The 17,748-nt window shown below is 41.2% G+C and overlaps 1 protein-coding gene across 6 annotated transcripts in view; it reads left to right on the forward strand.

The window, feature by feature from the left end:
* Window positions 1–2,626: 2,626 nt before the first annotated feature.
* Window positions 2,627–17,748, forward strand: part of LOC123767172 (tyrosine kinase Abl) — a 30,919-nt gene continuing 15,797 nt past the window's right edge. Inside the window, exons 1-7 of one of the 6 annotated variants that reach the window (XM_045756741.2) lie at window positions 2,627–2,764; window positions 5,694–5,845; window positions 10,075–10,242; window positions 10,965–11,112; window positions 11,832–12,067; window positions 14,415–14,682; window positions 17,602–17,691. In XM_045756741.2, coding sequence (XP_045612697.1) covers window positions 5,720–5,845; window positions 10,075–10,242; window positions 10,965–11,112; window positions 11,832–12,067; window positions 14,415–14,682; window positions 17,602–17,691 — 1,036 coding nt within the window. In that variant the 5' untranslated portion in view covers window positions 2,627–2,764; window positions 5,694–5,719. Of the gene's footprint in view, window positions 2,843–5,693; window positions 5,846–10,074; window positions 10,243–10,964; window positions 11,113–11,831; window positions 12,068–14,414; window positions 14,683–17,601; window positions 17,692–17,748 lie in introns of all 6 variants that reach the window. The other 5 variants (XM_045756742.2, XM_069304818.1, XM_045756743.2 and 2 more) reach the window with 5 other exon arrangements.

The raw sequence follows: 17,748 nt of genomic DNA on the forward strand, positions 1-17,748 counted from the left end.
TACAAGTATCTCTGGAATTGTCATTATCTGCTGATGTAGACCTGACCAAATGTAAACTGTGTCAACAAAATTATTCGCACACCCTCCGTCACTATGTGATGGAGTGCGAAGAGATACGTGAATTTAGAGACAATTCTATAACCAATGTTCCAGCGATGTGTAAATATTTCATTCAAAATGATCTGCTACCAGAAATTTTAGCCAAATATCGCCAGTTTGCTAACTGTAGGTAATAACTAAGTGATTGTAACCTATCCACCGCTGCCCACTGGATGGGGGGCGGTGTGCAGGACAAACATATCAATTGTGACACTAGCTCTCCACATATGTCACTTGCTTAATTTAGAACCTGTACTTGAGGTCGATCTCGAACCCATTGTTGATGTGACGACTTATATTGAATTTTGTAACTAGCTCATCAAGATTGTAACTTGCTTAGCTAAATGAATTGTGGAGTTCAGCCCCTGAGCCCATTATGTGCCTCTGTAACCCTTTCCACTACCGCCCACAAGATGGGTATGGGGTGCATAAGAAATGAACTAAACTAAAACTGTGCCAGGTAAATTACGGGCTCACCATAGACCGTGCTACTTGCCCCGCTCCTGTGCCAGGTAAGTTACGGGCTCACCATAGCCCGTGCTACTTGGAACTTGTTCAGAGTATTTGAATCTATAACAACAACAACAGATTAGGTAGTACTTACTTTTTCTCTTAAACTGGTTGAGAGACGGAGGCCGGAGTCTTTGACGTGATTGGGAAGGTCAGTCCACATTTTGAGACCCTTGATTTGCAGGTTTGTTATTGTATTGAGGCAAGTATTTTCTCCCCTGATTCCTTGTATGACTAACCTTCCTGTGAGATGGGAATATTAGATGAACTTACAGCTAGTTTTTGATCTACACTGTGTAATCGACTTGAGAATGGTCCAGGACGGACCGAAACGTCGTCGTCCCTTCACCTTCTAGTGTGTGGTCTGGTCAACACTACACTGTTGTCTGAGGCTAGAAAAAAAAGGCGCTCAGATTGGGGACTTGTTTATTTTATAATAGTAAATAATAAATTAGCAATAAATAATAAATTAATAATAAATAATAAATTAATAATAAATAATAAATTATTATTATTATATAATAAATATAATAATAATAACAAATAGTATAATGATAAGCAATTATTTTCAATGAATCAAATAGCTAATTAGGGTGAATGATAAATAATTAGTGACTAATGCATAACAATAAAGTATTAGAGTATAATTATAATGTATAATCATTATAATGATAAAGTATTAAATCAATTTCAATTAATAGTTACATTTATAGTTAGTAATTGAAAGTTGCATTATTTGAATTTACACTAATTACAATTCATGGTAATATTTCTTAGCTATCTGCAGGCCTAGCACTTTGGGGGTTCCGGCAAAGCACCCCAAAGATACCGCAAATGCTTAGCAAGCTAGAACAAGTGCCCCCTGAGCCTGTCTGTGCGTCGTCCCTTTGAAAAGAAAACAGTGGATGCAGAGGATCCCGGGAGGAGGGTGAGCGTTTTGGTAAGTGAGCAGATGCTTGCTTGTCGAGACAGGGGGCCACCCCGTCTGCAGGCAGGGCTTATATAACCTCGGCTCGTTGCGCGCGCAGCTTGGGTGGTTAGAGTCAGCTTCCAAATATACGTTTTCTTTTCCTCAGAAAACCCACCGCTTTTTTGGGAAAGCAGTGTTTCTTAATCTTTCATATAGAATAGGGTAGCAGCACATTGCTGTGTGTACCTAAGCTTGTTAATAAAAACTGACTTGCAGAGCATTTCTAGTTTGATTAAGTCACACTCTTGGAATATCAAATAGATATTTCACCAAGACAATCGACTTGAGAATGGTCCAGGACGGACCGAAACGTCGTCGTCCCTTCAACTTCTAGTGTGTGGTCTGGTCAACATATTCACCAGTCCACCATGGTGTAGTGGTAAGACACTCGCCTGGCGTTCCGCGAGCGCTTTGTCATGGGTTCGTATCCTGGCCTGGGAGGATTTACTGGGTGCAAATCCTTAACTGTAGCCTCTGTTTAACTCAACAGTAAAATGAGTACTTGGTTTGTAAAAACGATTCTTCGCGGCGGGGATCGTATTCCAGGGACCGGCCTGAAACGCTACGCGTACAAGAATGTAACAACTCAAACAAAAAAAAAATTGTTTTTAATATGGTGCCCATAGGTCCTGTTACAAAATTAATAATCTTACCTTCTCTGTTTGACTAAGGACCTGCCCAAAATGCTATGCTTGTTAATGGCTTGCAAGAACACGGGCTCATCATAGCCCGTGCTACTTGGAACTTTTGTTCCGAGTAGCGAATCTTAAACAAGAACAACAACTTGCAAGAATGCAAGAACACCAATATTACGGGCTCTCATAAACCCAATGTACCTTCTTGTATATAATAAATAAACAAATAATAAATAAATAAGACCTTGCTCCAACTAGGGAATCAAAGTTGCCATTGTTATCCAGTCAACTTAATTTTACTAGATATTGAAAATATTGACATAAAGCAAATAAAAAAATTAAAATAGTGGTAAAGTTATTAAATATATTTATGTGTATAATTATTTGATACTTTGTCTGTATTTACTGGAGGGTTTAATATTAGCACCAATAATAATTAATGAGAATGGTTAGAGAGGACTGAGAAATGTGAAGTGAGAAGCGCAGCTGACGGATGTGAACGGTGTAGTGTCCTCCACCCTTGTTGTTGTCTCTTTCACACTCTACTTTTGTAAGTATTTAAGTAATGTTCACGCTTGCTCTGGATAATTAAGAAGGAAGCTTGATAACGGGAAGAGTAAAAGTGAAGGTAATAAAGACGGGAGTTGAGAGCAGAAGTTACCGTGGGAGGCGAGTGCATCAGGACTGCCCCTCCCATGTATTCTCTATGACTATATTTAACGATAACTTGATTATATCTCTTATATGAACATACCAAAGCCGTGTTCAGAATATATAAGATTGTTTGCGTTGTTGCTCTTAGTGATGTTGAAGGTTTTAATGACAGGTCTTTGATCTGTCTAAGAGGATAAGTCGCTCCAGTTCCAAGGGGGATGTTGCGAACCATATTGGAGGTTGAACCAAGTATCAGATGGGTCAACCCATGCGTTGGGATTTCCAAAATGTGCAACCATGTGGGGATAGATGAATGCCCAAAGAATATTGTTGAAAACATCATGATAACTTATTAAACCAAAAATCTTTGTTACAGAAGAATGACAGAAGCAGGTTCTATTTGTAAAACCTCTACCATGACAATATTTAAAGTAAATCCAAATATATACTGTATGTAGTTGTATAAAAGTGCTATTTTTCATCGTTCGTCGAGCTCGTGACCCCCCGCAATATTCATCTCAAAACTGCTTATTTCACGCAGATTTGTCAATAAACACAAGAGTTTTATATGTTGCAAGAAAGATAAAAATATAAGCTTTATTTTAAATACCTGACCATGGGCATATTTGAAATTAAAGCAAAGATATGTGTATTTTAAAATCGCTGAGCTTTGACCCTGCACAGACGGAGGAGATCTACGGAGCAACTCTCTCTGAGCAATGTATATTTCACGTAAATTTATTAATAAACATTAATGTTTTATATGTCTCAAAGATATAAATAAAAGCTTCATTTTCAACACTTTACCATGGACATTTTTAAAGTTCTAATGAAGATACATGTTTTAAGAATCGCCGTGCTCCGACCCCCGCACAGACTGATCGACAGAGCAACTCTCTCTCTCTCTCAGAACAATGTTTTTTCACGTAAATTCGTTAATAATCATAAATGTTTTATATGTCTTAAAGATAGAAATATAAGCTTCATTTTAAATACTTTAACATAGACATATTTAAAGCTCAAGTGAAGATACATATGTTTTTATATTGGCATTCAGTAGCTTGTCATTCATGGAGTGCAGATGCCCACACATAGGCCGATATATTGTGTAATTAACAAAGATAAGCTAATAAAGCCTAAAGTATTACAGCACAGTATATGCCTTCAGATAGGCCGAGATATAATCGTTATTGTGAGTGCACCAAAGGAAATATATCTGGTGGAGAACAAAGATACTGTATATCAATTTTAAATTAAGCTTCGACTCGCCTGGGTGAGAGATGGGGTGACTCGCTTCATCTATTGGAGATGCTGTCCATCTAATGACCCAAAGCCTCCTGGCATTATGTAAGTAATGAAGAAATATGGTATCTTTACTTACTAATATTGGTACTGAATGAAGAACATGAGAAAACATTTTTACTCTGACATAATATAATTTCATAATGAAATAAGAAGTTAATATGTGGCATCAAAGGAAGTTGATGGTCCAAGCAACAATGTTGTGGAGCGACTTATCCAAAATATATTGTTGTCTGAAAAGTGTTTGTTGCATATCAGCTTTCTGTACACAGTGAGCTGGTCGTCGCACTACTCTGCTCAAATTATAGCAAATTTAATTTATGATATTAAAAAGTAGAATACATATTTTTAATAATATCTAACATAACTAACCAGAAAACACAAGATTTATTTAAAAATATATGCCTGGAAGTTAAATCGGCTCCATAGGACAATAGATTTGTTACATAGATACTGATCATTATTTATTGGTATGTGTTTGCTACTTAAACTACCTTGTACTGTACTTGTAAAAAATCTCTCGTGGCTCTTTGCACATGAAACACAGAACCCTACATGCCCTCTGATAGTGTTTAATTAATAAAGATTCACAAATAAAACTTTTACTTGTATATGGTATCAAAAAGGCAGAGATAAGTAGTTTTTGCATTTTTAATCAAAGAGATTAAATCTTATTGATAGAGGAAAGATATTTCCTATATTAGTTTTGCCTATCAGTTTTCAACCAAAATGTCAGGTCACATGGTAAACATTTTGATGATATAAATGCACTACTCACAGCACTAGTTACTAAACTATCGTTCATTATTTTAACAAACATGGCCGAGTCGAGACCATTCCCAACTTTACAACTTAACCAGTTATACAGCTATTCACAACTGTAGGCCAAATAAAAAAAGGAGGCGGCACAGCTACAGTATTACCAAAATACCTTTATTTGCAATAGTGTCATTAGTGATAGAGACAACTACTGTGAATATACCTTTGCTCACTTCTCGATTAAATCCCTTCAATCCCCCTTAACTATTAGAGTTATCTATAGATTTCCCAATACTGTACTAATGTAACTGCATTCTCAAATAACCTAAGGAATCTTATCATAAATAAAAAGCGCAACAAAAATCATATCATTCTAGGAGATAACTTCAATATTTATGTCAACAAAATAATCAAGTCGGTTATTTCCTAAACGGCATGAACTCCTGTATGCTAATCCCCACAATCACCAAGCCAACCCGAATCACTCAAACATCTGCTACTACCTTGGACTAGCATAACAGCTCCCCTTGCATCTGGTATAATCACTAACTGACCCCATGATCCTACCTTACTCATAGCAAACATGGACACCAAGAAAATTACTGTACTGTACCTTCAGACTACACAGTGACGCAGCAATAGGCACTCTCTGAAATGCATTTCACAATATTAACTGGAAATCTGAATTCAATCAGATAATACACAAGATAATCAGTAACTGCCATTGACCTAAGTTATTAATGTGTGTTCTTTTATAATTGCAGAATAATATAAACCAGGCATTTCCAATATGGCTCTATCTTCGGAATTTGTATCTCTTGTTGAGCAAGAAATCCCAGAGGGACGGCAGTCGCTCTCTGATTCTCACGCCAACTTAGAGAAAGTAGCTGCCTACTGTATTGAAAACTTTGCACGGGTAAGCCTGCCAGTAGTTTTATATTTTGTTACATAGTGTGATGACTTCCTTTATGCAGTTTTATTGGTTAATATTCCTGACTAGTAGCCTGTATACAGTACTGTGCAATTATTTTTTATATTCATTCAAATATATTTTTAGGTAATGCTGTGGTCACAAGCTGAACAGCAGTGCTGTGAGTTCATGCTGCATGCACCAGCTTTGGTGGCTCTCTCAGTACTGAGTCTTTCACACCCGGGAATGTTACCTACGATTTTGTTTTAAATGGCATCTGTTTACCAAGGAAACCCTCAGGAAGCTGATGTGAACCCCGTGTAGCTGCGGGCCGTTTAAATCTTGTGTGGTACTCCAAAACGTCATATGAAGGGGTGCGCACTTTGGCGTCAGTTGCTCAACACGTCATATGAAGTGTTGTGCAGTTTAAGGGTTAACAACCGCACTGCACAGAGCGCCTGTAGACACTAGATCAGGGGCGCGCAGAGCACCTGTGGGCATTCATTGGTGTAGCCTAGCATTCAAAACTCCCGCGGCTACACAAGGTTCACGTCCGCTTCCTCAGGGCTCTAGTAAACAGACACCATTTAAAAAAAAAATCGTGGGCAACATTCCCAGGTGTGAGAGCCTCGGTACTGAGTGAGCAACCAAGGTTGGTGCATGCAGCATGAGCTCACAGCACTGTTGTTCAGCTTGTGACCACAGCATCGCCTAAAAATGTCAAAATATATATGTAACTGGTATTATTTAGGCATGATAGTGTTATAGAAGAGCCTGACTGATTAAAAGCTGTGTACAATGTTCAAATATCAGTGAATCAATGCTGTTCAAGATGTTCACAGCACTAGCCACAGCACATTGCCATTATTTTGTCTATCTAAGAATCTTCAAACGACTTCACATGTTCCTTTACAAGATAGACATGTGGGAAAATTATTAATTTACAGGATTTAGTGTCCAGGATTCTGATAATAGCAGGATTGTGGTGAGAATTTGCGATGTGTGGAGCGGGAGAGTGGAGAGATTGCTGAAATAGAGGGAATACAGGGAACATATACGGCACTCATAGACGTGCTAAAGCACCTAAATTATTGGGATCGTCTCAAAGCTCTCCAAATGTACTTGCTAGAAAGGAGACAATAGAGATACCAAATAATATACACATGGAAAATACTGGAGGGCCAGGTCCCAAATCTACACAGTAAAATAACAACATACTGGAGTGAACGATATGGAAGAAAATGCAGAATAGAACCCGTGAAGAGCAGAGGTGCCATAGGCACAATCAGAGAACACTGTATAAACATCAGAGGTCCGCGGTTGTTCAACGTCCTCCCAGCAACTATGAGAAATGTTGCCAGAACAACTGTGGACATCAAGAGAAAACTCGATTGTTTTCTAAAAAAAAAGTGCCAGACCAACAGGGCTGTGGTGGGTATGTGGGCCTGCTGGTCGCTCCAAGCAAGAGCCTGGTGGACCAAGCTCTCACAAGTCAAGCCTGGCCTTGGGCCGGTCTTGGGGAGTAGAAGAACTCCCAGAACCCCATCAAGCAGGTATCAAGCAGGTGCATAGTATGGTGGGAGGAGTATTCTTGGTGAGGGAGGGAGGGAGGGAGAAGTAGCATCTTCTGCTGGCTGGTATGTGGCAACCTGTTATTGTCTGGACTCGCCATGCCAGCTTAGTGGTTCCCTGTGGTGAACACAAATGTAGATACTTACATATAACGTGTGTATATAGAGTGTAATAACAGCAGGAGTATGTTGGGAGGAGCCATTTTGGTGACAGAGGTGTTGGTGAGGGAGGGAGGGAGGGAGTGAGTGAGTATGTCGTCTGCTGTCTGCTATGTGACTTGTCATGCAGTGTATGGTGGCCATTATGCCATTTGGACACCATACCAGCTTAGTTGTATAATTATGGTGAATAAAACATGTAGATACTTACGTATAACTAGTGTAAATACTGCAAGAAAAACAGTAACAGTATGGTGGGAGTGTTTTGACTCGCCATACCAAATTAGTGGTTTGTTATGGTGGACACATATGTAGATAGGTATATACAATGTATGTAAATAGTGTAATAACAGCAAAAACACTAATTTATTGTAGAATATAATACTGTATAAGTCACACATATGAGCCCCATAATTTTGAGCATAGCAATGTTTCACACATTGAACTACCAGTAAAGTATATAAATTCCACAAATTACACACTTTTCAATAATATTACAGCAAAAAAACAGAGAAGAAATGAATGAGAAATATCAACATAATTGTGAAACATTATATTCGAGGCAACTGCTGCCCCCATGGGGCGGCGGGGTCGAGTGACCCCCGAGTGCTCCATCACTCGGCACCCATAGTTTGCTCAACTTCCCAACACCATCACAGATAAAATATGTCACAAACAATATTTTTATTTAAGTTTCTCTTCATCAGAAACTCCATTTTAAAATTATAAAAAGAAAAAATAATTTTTTTGCAAACAATTTATTTTTGGTGCACAGCGGGAATGTCATATTTTAAGACCACGCAGCGCGGTGGTTAAGGTGCCCGATCGGGGTGCGCAGAGCGTCATGTGGAGCTATTGGGTATAGGGAGCAATTCAAAACTCATGCGGGTACACGGCTCACATCCTGTGCCTCAGGACTCCAGTAAACAGACGCCATCGTGAAAAAATCAGCATCTGTGCTGGCTGTGAAAGCCTTAGTACTGAAAGAGCGACTAAGGATGGCACATGCAGGAGCAGCTCACAGCACCGCTGTGCAACTAGGGACCACAGCACCACTTGGTAATGATTAAAATAGGTAACTGAAATTATTTTGTGTTGATAGTGTCATAGATGATCCTGATTGATAAAGACTATATACAGCATTCAGATATCAGTGAATACAATGCTAGTTATGATATTCACAGCATGAGGTACAAACACAGCACACAGCCATTGTTTCCTGCATCTATGCATCATGAAATGAACTTATGTTCCTTCACAATATAACACTGTTGAAATGGATTCATATTTGGGATTTTATCTTTCAAGAACTGGCTCCCCCTTGGCTTCTGCTCTTTTGGTCCTGGTGGACATTTTGTTCGTTTGCAGCAGTCTTCTTCTTTTCTGGCGAACAATGAGACCATGGGCTTCTGGAGGGGTCCATGGGTTATTGATTCTTAGTTGGTCAGGCCGGGGTGCATCATGTTTTGTGTTCGGTTGTGGCTTTACGCTGTTACCTGCATGCCTTGGGTTCTGTGTCCGGGGATGCGCTTTGGATTGATCTGATATTCCTTATTCCCTGTTCTAGGGCTCGGGTCTCTCAGGTTGTCCGCAGGATTATTAAGTCTAGCCAGCCTGCGATCTATCCTTGTGCTCATGATGTTTGGAAGTTTGCGGCTCTTGCTGCTTTGTTTTGGAACATGTCTTGGGCTGACTTTTAGGCACGGAGGTCTTGGAGGTCGTACAGGGTCCTGGACACACTTTGTCGTTAACGTTCTTGACCCTCAGCGGTCTTGTGTGACCTTGGGTTGTCGGTTGCAGCCAGTTGTCCCGTCTAGGTCATGAGACGTGCAGTGCTGCTGCCTCCCGGGTAAGTCCCTTCTTTACTTATCTTTGGGAAGCTAGCTCCAGGAAACCAACGGGGCTCCCCTCAGAAAACCAGCATTGATTGTAATGAAATGCCATTTTCTGGATGAGCCTCAGAGGTTCCCTGGCACCTTGCCTCTCTAGAGTCATTGGTTTCTTCTTCCATTTGCTCAGTCTCCAAACTGGTGGGCAGAAGGCCAGATCGGTGGAGCTGGGGCTTCCCCCTCCCCCTCCCAAGGGGTAGGGCAGCGCGAACAAGCGGCTCATCAAGTTGTTGATGATTTGCTTGTTTCCTTGTTTTTTCTTTTGGGGGGGAGGGTGTTTCTAGCCTCTGTTTCGGTCTCCGGTTGCAATTTTCTACCAGTTAGAGTCTGTTTTGGGGTGCCTATCTCTCTGGGTGCCTAACCCCAGTCTATGGCACATGTGTATACTGTACTGTATTCTCAAAAGAGTGGAGAGTTCATAGGCCATTGTTCCCTTCGCCTCTCTGATGGAACCAGGTTCTGGCTCGTGGTTTCCGGTAGGCAGACAACTCCACATAACTGAAGCAGCCCCAGACTAATATAGCTAATATCAGTCCTATAGCTCCAGGGAGCCTCCGGGGCTCACCCAGAAAATAGTGTTTCATTATATTCAACACTAATTTTTTTTTTTTTGCAGGCAGAGAATAAAGCCAGTGCATTGGAGGAGACAAAGAACTATACAACACAGTCACTTGCAAGTGTGGCCTACCAGATTAACACACTTGCTTACAACTTTCTGCAAATGGTTGAACAACAAGCACACCAGTTGGCTGAAATGGAGAGTCAAGTCAACTATATCTCTCAGGTTGGTGTTATAAAGAGGCAATGTTAGTGTTTCACATCCTTAGCTTTTGATTACAGTATAGTGTTTACAGTTAATAGAATGAACTTGTCTGCTATATAGTTATAATTTTAACCTGAGTTTTTCCACTTGGTTACTCCTTAGCCACTGTGATGCGTCGTGTTTATTGAGACATTCCCCCTGTGCGCTGAAAATAAAGCATTTGCAATTTTTTTTTTTTTTATCTTTGTAAAATGATAAATTCCTTTCCCTGAACATGTACATTAAAAAAAAAAAAAAAAAAATTCCACTTACTTTGGCTGTGGGGACGTGGAGAAGGGGGTGTGTGATGTCATCATTGGCTGTACGCCCGTGCGTGAAGCTCCCAGAGTCGGTCGTGCGGGCCATTGAAGCACAGCGAGTTGCCACAAATATATTTTCAATCATTTGTTCTATTTATTTCTAATGAGGTTTTGTTTTTTTGTTTTTTATCATATATGATGCATATTTGTGTCCTTTACAAGATGTATACATTAGAACATTCATAATGTTCCATGGAACCGTGATAAAATGTGTCGGTAATGTGTCCACAATAAATGCTTATTGCTGTAATAGTACTTGTTCAAAATTCACTAAGTTTTTTTGAATCTCTGTAGGGGAGAGCCGTCTCAGTGAGAGATGGCTTCAGAGAACCACCAAGGCCATGCCAGTAAGTGTTTTGAACACTGCTTTATTTTATAATGCAGATGGTGATGGTACACAAAGAGAAAGTTGCTCGAAGAGAGATTGGCGTCCTGACGACGAACAAGACGACTGCTCGACAATACAAGATCTTGGCTCCAGCAAATACTGAGAAGCCAATTAAGTATGTAAGGAAACCAATTGACTTCACAAGTAAGTAATTGTCTTTGACATGTTATAAATAAATTTTACTATTCATGTTAGGAAATACATCTTTGTGCATGTGTACTCTTTCATATGTATGAGTTTGGAAAGCCTGAATTTGTACTTCCAATCTCATTAATATTAAAATAATTATTTTATAATTTTAACAAACAGTAACAAACTCGCCCCATGCTCTGCAAGTGTTTTGGCCTGGGTTCATATCCTTTTTGGGGAGGACTGACTAGGTGTCAATCCTTAACTGTGTGCTTCTGTTCACCCAGCAGTGGTTGAGTACATGGGGTCAGATTCACAAAGCAGTTACGCAAGTACTTGCGAACATGTACAGTACATCTTTCCTCAATCTTCGATGGCTTTGGTTACATTCATTAAACAGTTTACGAGCATGAAAATTTCCCAATCAACTGTTATTGTTATAAACAACCTCCTGGTGCTTCGGAGCTCATTAACTGTTAAATAATTGTAAACAAAGCCACCAAAGATTGAGAAAAGATGTACAGGTTTGTAAGTGCTTGCATAACTGCTTTGTGAATATGGCCCCTGGTTGTTAAACGATTGGCAGGATATATTCCAGGGGCATCTAGTGAGTAAGGCTTACCATGAGCTGTGGGAAGGGAAAGCTCTCAGCCTGCTAATAGAAGTCAGCAGTTGTCTGTTCCTGTGTTCCTATACCCACCTGTGTAAAAAAAAAAAAAAAAATATCTGTACAGGTTTAGATGATGTTGGCCATGGGATACGCTCATCATCAAGTAGTACGCCTCGGTCTCGACGATCCACCAGCAGTGTGGGGATGCCACCACCTCCAGCCCACCAACAGCCACCAACATCAGCTGGACCAGCACCCACAACTAAGCCTCCCACTCCACCTCAGGCAAACAGATCAGTCAGCAGTCTCTCTCGTGGCTCGCGCGAATATCGTACACCCCCTGCAGTTGCTCCACCTCAGGTTTGTCTTCATGACTTTACTGCATTTTTATATTAATTGCTCAATTTTTTTTGGTGCGAAACTACTAGGTGCCATCATTCAAGGAGTTCTTTTAAGCCTACCAGGGACCATGAGCCAGGGGCCTCCCCCTCTAATGAGGTGCAGAGAGCGGTGGCACTATGATATAATTGTCAGTGAATTTTAATCATGTCTGCCACCACTGGGTAAGCACCCACAGAGTTAGCAAAATAAAACGGACCACTGCTGGTTATAAAAAAATATTTACCTCAAAATTGCTAAAAGAACCTCAAAAATGTAAATAAATGATCAAAAACTCAAATCGAAAACTCGATCGAAAACATGAAACTAGTGCTAGCCCCACCTCCTCACTTGTTTGGGGGGGGGGGGAAGAGAGGCAGACCAGGCCAGTTGGTCGCTCCACCCTCAGTTCTTGCTGATGGGTATCTAGTACTTAACTGGCTGTTGTCTGTCGCTCTAGCTCAAGTTTCCTGCCTTCAGCTAAGTGGTGGTTTATTGCCTTTGTGGCTGTTCCAACACATGTTTGTGCTCTGTGAGCCAGGCATATAGGGTGCTTGGAGCTGCTTGTGCATGGGGTTTTCTTCGGTGTGTGTTTCCTCGCGCTGCCCTTGCGCTGTCAGGGTTCTCTTCACTGGAATGTTTGGGGTTTGCTCCCTTAGAGGGTTTCTTCACTTGTTGTGGTCCTTGCCCTAGGTAAGTCAGTTTGTTTTTGGCTTTAGGTCTTCCCTGGGATTGGAGCAGATTTTGGCTGGCAAGATACATTGGGGATTGCCGAGGTCAGCCGTCTCGGTCTCTGGTGAGCTGGGTCAGTCTACTTGTACTCATTTCTGTGTCCATCCTTTTTATTCCCTTTTGTTCCATGAAGACTTCCCTTCTTTTCTCAGGAGAACCTGTTCCTACTCCATACTGGGGTTCCAGCATAACGATCCCAGTGCTTGGGCTGTCTGTAGGGCTTATTCCCTGCAAACCCTGGAAAAAGCCCTGTGGGTTCAGCGGTCTTATATATATCCATGCTGAATCTGCTCTTGCCCATGCGAGTTTGAGGGATGTGCATCATCTGTGTTACAAGGTGATGCTCATAACTTCTGCCTCCGCCATGCTGCCTGCTGGGTTAGTGACTCCTTCAACCCCGAGCTATGTGGGACTTGTTCTTTTCACGTTTCTCATCTAACACACCCTTGTGACAATGTGTAAGATTATCCGGCAGTTACCGCGCTACGCTTACAATTTTCTGTTTTACAGTGGTCTATGTTGTGTGCCCAGTTGGATTCCCTAGAGCTATCCCACTTGCTGTTTAGGGACTCGAATTTGGAGGTTTGTTAATTCAACTGTGGTTCTTTCTGCAACTTCTCCTTCCTTCACCTTTAGGCCTGATGCACCCTCTCGGGTTTGGTTGATTCTGCTGGGGCTTCTGGGTCTTCTTTTCAGCCATCACCTACCTTCGAAGCCTTTCCCTTGAATTCTTCTTCTCTTTCTCGAGCGGAGAGCATGGATGTTGGCTCTGTTAGGGTTCCCGGAGCTTCGGGGGGAGTCTGACATGAGCCCTTGAGTCCTGTTTGATACCTCATGATCTCTTGTTCTTTCTGCAGAGGGTCTTATGTTGCTTAGTACATGGCTTTTGTATCCACCTTCCCTGTGAGAGTTTGATGGGTGTTTGGCTCTCCCCAGAGTTCGTTTCCATGTCTTTGGGTTCCTTGGATTTGTCCTCTGGACAAATCCAAGGAACTTCTGGCCTCACTTATCCTGGTGGAGGCTTGGGATGCTCTCTGTGCTCAACTCCTGCATGACCTGGAATATACCTCTTTTGAGTTTGTTTCTTCCCTATATTGGCTGCATTATGAGGTTGACTCCCCTAAAGAGCAGTCTTTGGCTGTTCTTGAGGGGGGTCCTGGGTCACTCAGTGGTTGCTCGAGCAGCTGTGTGGGAGTTTGAACTTCGCCGTGCTGGTTTATCCACTGGATTGGGTTTGGCTTTTATAGAGTTTATAGCCTCTGTTTTGGGCTCGGGTTGCAATTTTCTACCATTTGGTGTCTTTTTGGGGCGCCTACCTCTGGGTGCCCAACCCTTGTCGATGGCAGACATGAATATACTCCTAAACAGTGGAGAGTTCACAGGCCATTGCTCCCTTCGCCTCTCTGAGGGAACCATGTTCTGGCTAGTGGTTCCTAGTAGGCAGACAACTCTATATAACTGAAGCCCCAGACTAATATAGCTAATATCAGTCCAGTAGCTCCAGGGAGCCTCCGGGACTCGCTTAAAAAATGGCGTTTCATTAAATTCAACGCTGGTTTTATATTTGATTTTATTAACACTTTTCCCTCTATTGCAGGTGCCCAGTAACTATGCACCCAATTACCCAATTGGCCACCCTCGCCGTAATGACCGCTCAAGTGGGTACAGTACGCTTCCGCACCAGTCTGCTGCACATGTGGCTCCCATGAACCACAATGGAAGTGGCAGCCCAGCTCCACCTCCACAGGTGGGAACAGTGCACCCTATGACCCACATTGTGCCACAGGGATCCTACACACCCCCACCACCGCCGCCACACATGCAGGAGCCTCCTCAATATGCCTCTCACCCTATGGGCATGCCACGTATGTCTTCTTTTTATTTATGTATACTATTTTTGTTAGCTTCTAGCTGAATTATCAATTTTATTTGTATGTAATGTACTGTTTAAACTTATCCAACAGTGTTGCTTATGCTTTACTGTGGAAATATTTGTGGGATGTAGAGACAAGAGCCTCCTGTACTTTTTAATTCTAAATGTATGGTTATTGAAAAATAGTCATATCTGCCTATGCGCAAACAAATTTAAAAATCCCAAAAATAATTTTTCATTATAGACTTGTTAAATATTAAAAAAATAAGAAAAACTTAAATATATATATATATATAAATACATGTGTAACTTTTTACTGGGTGGAGGGGCTGTCAGAGGTTGTGCAATGGCCATGTTATCTGGCATCCTGTCAGCACATGATGCTGACTATGTTGACCCTGAAGTATACAAGACACGACTCGTGTTCTCCTTGGATGTTTCATTGATTGATTATCACAGAGGAGGAGCTGGATAATAAACGAGAGGGACTTTGTTATAAACTTATTGTTTATAACATTGTTATAGACTATAACAATAATGAGAGATTATAGCGAGAGTGGATAAAGATAGATCACGACTGTTGGTAGTCTGCGGCTTCAACTTGAAATCCATAGACTGGGAGGCATGTGAAACTAGAACAGAGGACTTTTGGACATGTAGATTTGTAAACCTCATCCTGGAAACATTCATGTACTGTATCAACATTTTAAACAATCTACAAGGATGAAGGTAGGGGATGTTCCCTCCATACTGGATTTGATATTCACCAGGAAAGAGGAAGAAATATTTGATATTCATTACCTTCCTCCCTTGGGTAAAAGTGACCATGTCTTTTTTGGGAATAAAGTATGCTATACATTATAATCTAGAAGAAAATGAGGAAGTTGAAGCAGTTGAAAAACCTGATTTCAGGAGAGGACATTATGAGGAACTTGGAAATTTCTTTAAAGAATTTGACTGAAAAGACTTGCTGTTAGACAGGGAAATAAGTGAGATGTATGTCAAGTTTTGTGAAATGTATGATAAAGGTACAAAAAATGTATACCAAAGCAAAGTTACAGAACTAGGAAACAGGATTGGTTCAACAGAAATTGCTAGAGGGCCAGACCAAATGACACAAAAATGGAATCAATATAGGAAGAGGCCAAACTCCCAAACATACCAGTGATACATCACTACTTAAAAAATAATAACAGGAATCGACCAAATTGACAAAGAGGAATTCCTGAAATCAGCAACTTCAAGAACAAAGCACACAGATTCAAGCTAAGGAAAAAAAAGGTGCCAAAAAAGTACAAGAAAGTTTTCTTTTTTGTAAACAGAGTGGTAGAGAGTTGGAATAAGTTAAGTGAGGTGGTGGTGGTGGACAAAACTGTCAGTAGTTACTAAGTGTTATGACAGAGTACTGGGAAGATGGGACACAATGAGTTTGGCTCTCAACCTGTAACTACACTAGGTAATTACACTTAAGTAATTACAGTAAATATCACCACTAACATATTTTTCCAAAAAGGACTCCTTCCTTACAACATGGGCTTCATGTTTTCTCTCCAGATTGGCTGCAGCCCCTAGTACTTCCAGGCTGTTTACATTTGCTGGTAGGTGGTTTTGCTGGTGGCTTGACCATGGTTCTAATCATTCTAGGTTCATTGCTATGTATTCACCTAGTTGTATTCACCTAATTGTGTTTTCAGGGGAAAAAAGATGTGTGAAACATTAACCAGTATTGAATGTAATGAAATGCCGCTTTCTGATAGGTCCTCGGTGCCTCCCTGGACCCTCCCTTTTCCTTTCAGGTGTGTCAGTTTGTTGCCTTTGGTCGGTTCATAACTGAGGGCCTCCACTGGCTGATCTGGGAGCCTCCCAGGTGCTGCTGCCTAGTGTAATTACCTAAGTGTAGTTACAGGATGAGAGCTACGCTCGTGGTGTCTCGTCTTCCCAGCACTCTTTGTCATATAACGCTTTGAAACTACTGACGGTCTTGGCCTCCACCACCTTCTCACCTAACTTGTTCCAATCGTCTACCACTCTGTGGTAGTCACTTGCTACCAGTGAATGACCCAATTACTGGGTGTCTCATTTTATGAGCTGTTTATATATGCCTTGTTGTCTGCTTTGTTTTACTCTACCTTTCTGGTTGCTTATTTCTTGATTAGGGTGATAATTAATCGCCCCCTTCTCTTTACCTCTGTGAGGGGGGGTCTGGGTTTTGCCCTCTGGTCTCCATACTGTATTGCTTTTGATGATTTGCAAGGACCTGGTGTGACGATATGACTGGTGTGAAGAAATTTGGAGCTAACCCATTGGCTTGCAACAGGGAGCCGCTGAAAACCCACCAGAATGAGGCATTTCATTGCACTTAACCTTTTTTTTATTCCTCTTGGCCTGGGATGATCGGGTATCCCCAGACTTCTTTGCTTCTATTAAGGGGACCAGGTTTTGCTGCTAGTCACTGGTAGGCACTTGTTACTCACAGAGGCCTAGTGGAATGTGCTTCGTTTGGAGCTATCCAAGAAGGTAGCTTGGGGAGCCACCAAGGGGACCCACTAGAAAGAGGTGTTACATTACATTCGGTACTGGATTTTTATATCCCATAGCTTAATTTCAGCAACTACAGGGTCTGTGTTTATATCTCATCATGGTATTAAAATTTAGGATTTTCACTTATGTAGACAAATTTGTTAAGAAATTCAATGTGTAAATCATGATTACTTCACATATTTATTTGTGCTGTATGCAATTCCAAAGAACTGTTAATTGATAGTGCACTTGATGAAAACTGGTATCTTTAATTGAGGTTGTTAGGTGATGGAACAACCTGTGTTACTAACCTAAGTTAACCCAGATTAGTTGAATGCCCCCTGTTGAGAGATAATATTTTAATGCATCTCTCCACACACATGCTCACCAGGCTATCCTACCCTGATACGACCTGCCATGACTTTGCCAAAGAACCTCACTAACAAGAGCCTGTCAAACAAGGCCAACGAGCTGGTCTTAGGTGACTAGTCTAGTAACCTGGTCCGGTGCCAGCTTAGCTCGGACAATGCTTGTTTCA

This window comes from Procambarus clarkii, chromosome 53, assembly GCF_040958095.1.
Source record: "Procambarus clarkii isolate CNS0578487 chromosome 53, FALCON_Pclarkii_2.0, whole genome shotgun sequence".
Lineage (NCBI taxonomy): Eukaryota > Metazoa > Arthropoda > Malacostraca > Decapoda > Cambaridae > Procambarus > Procambarus clarkii.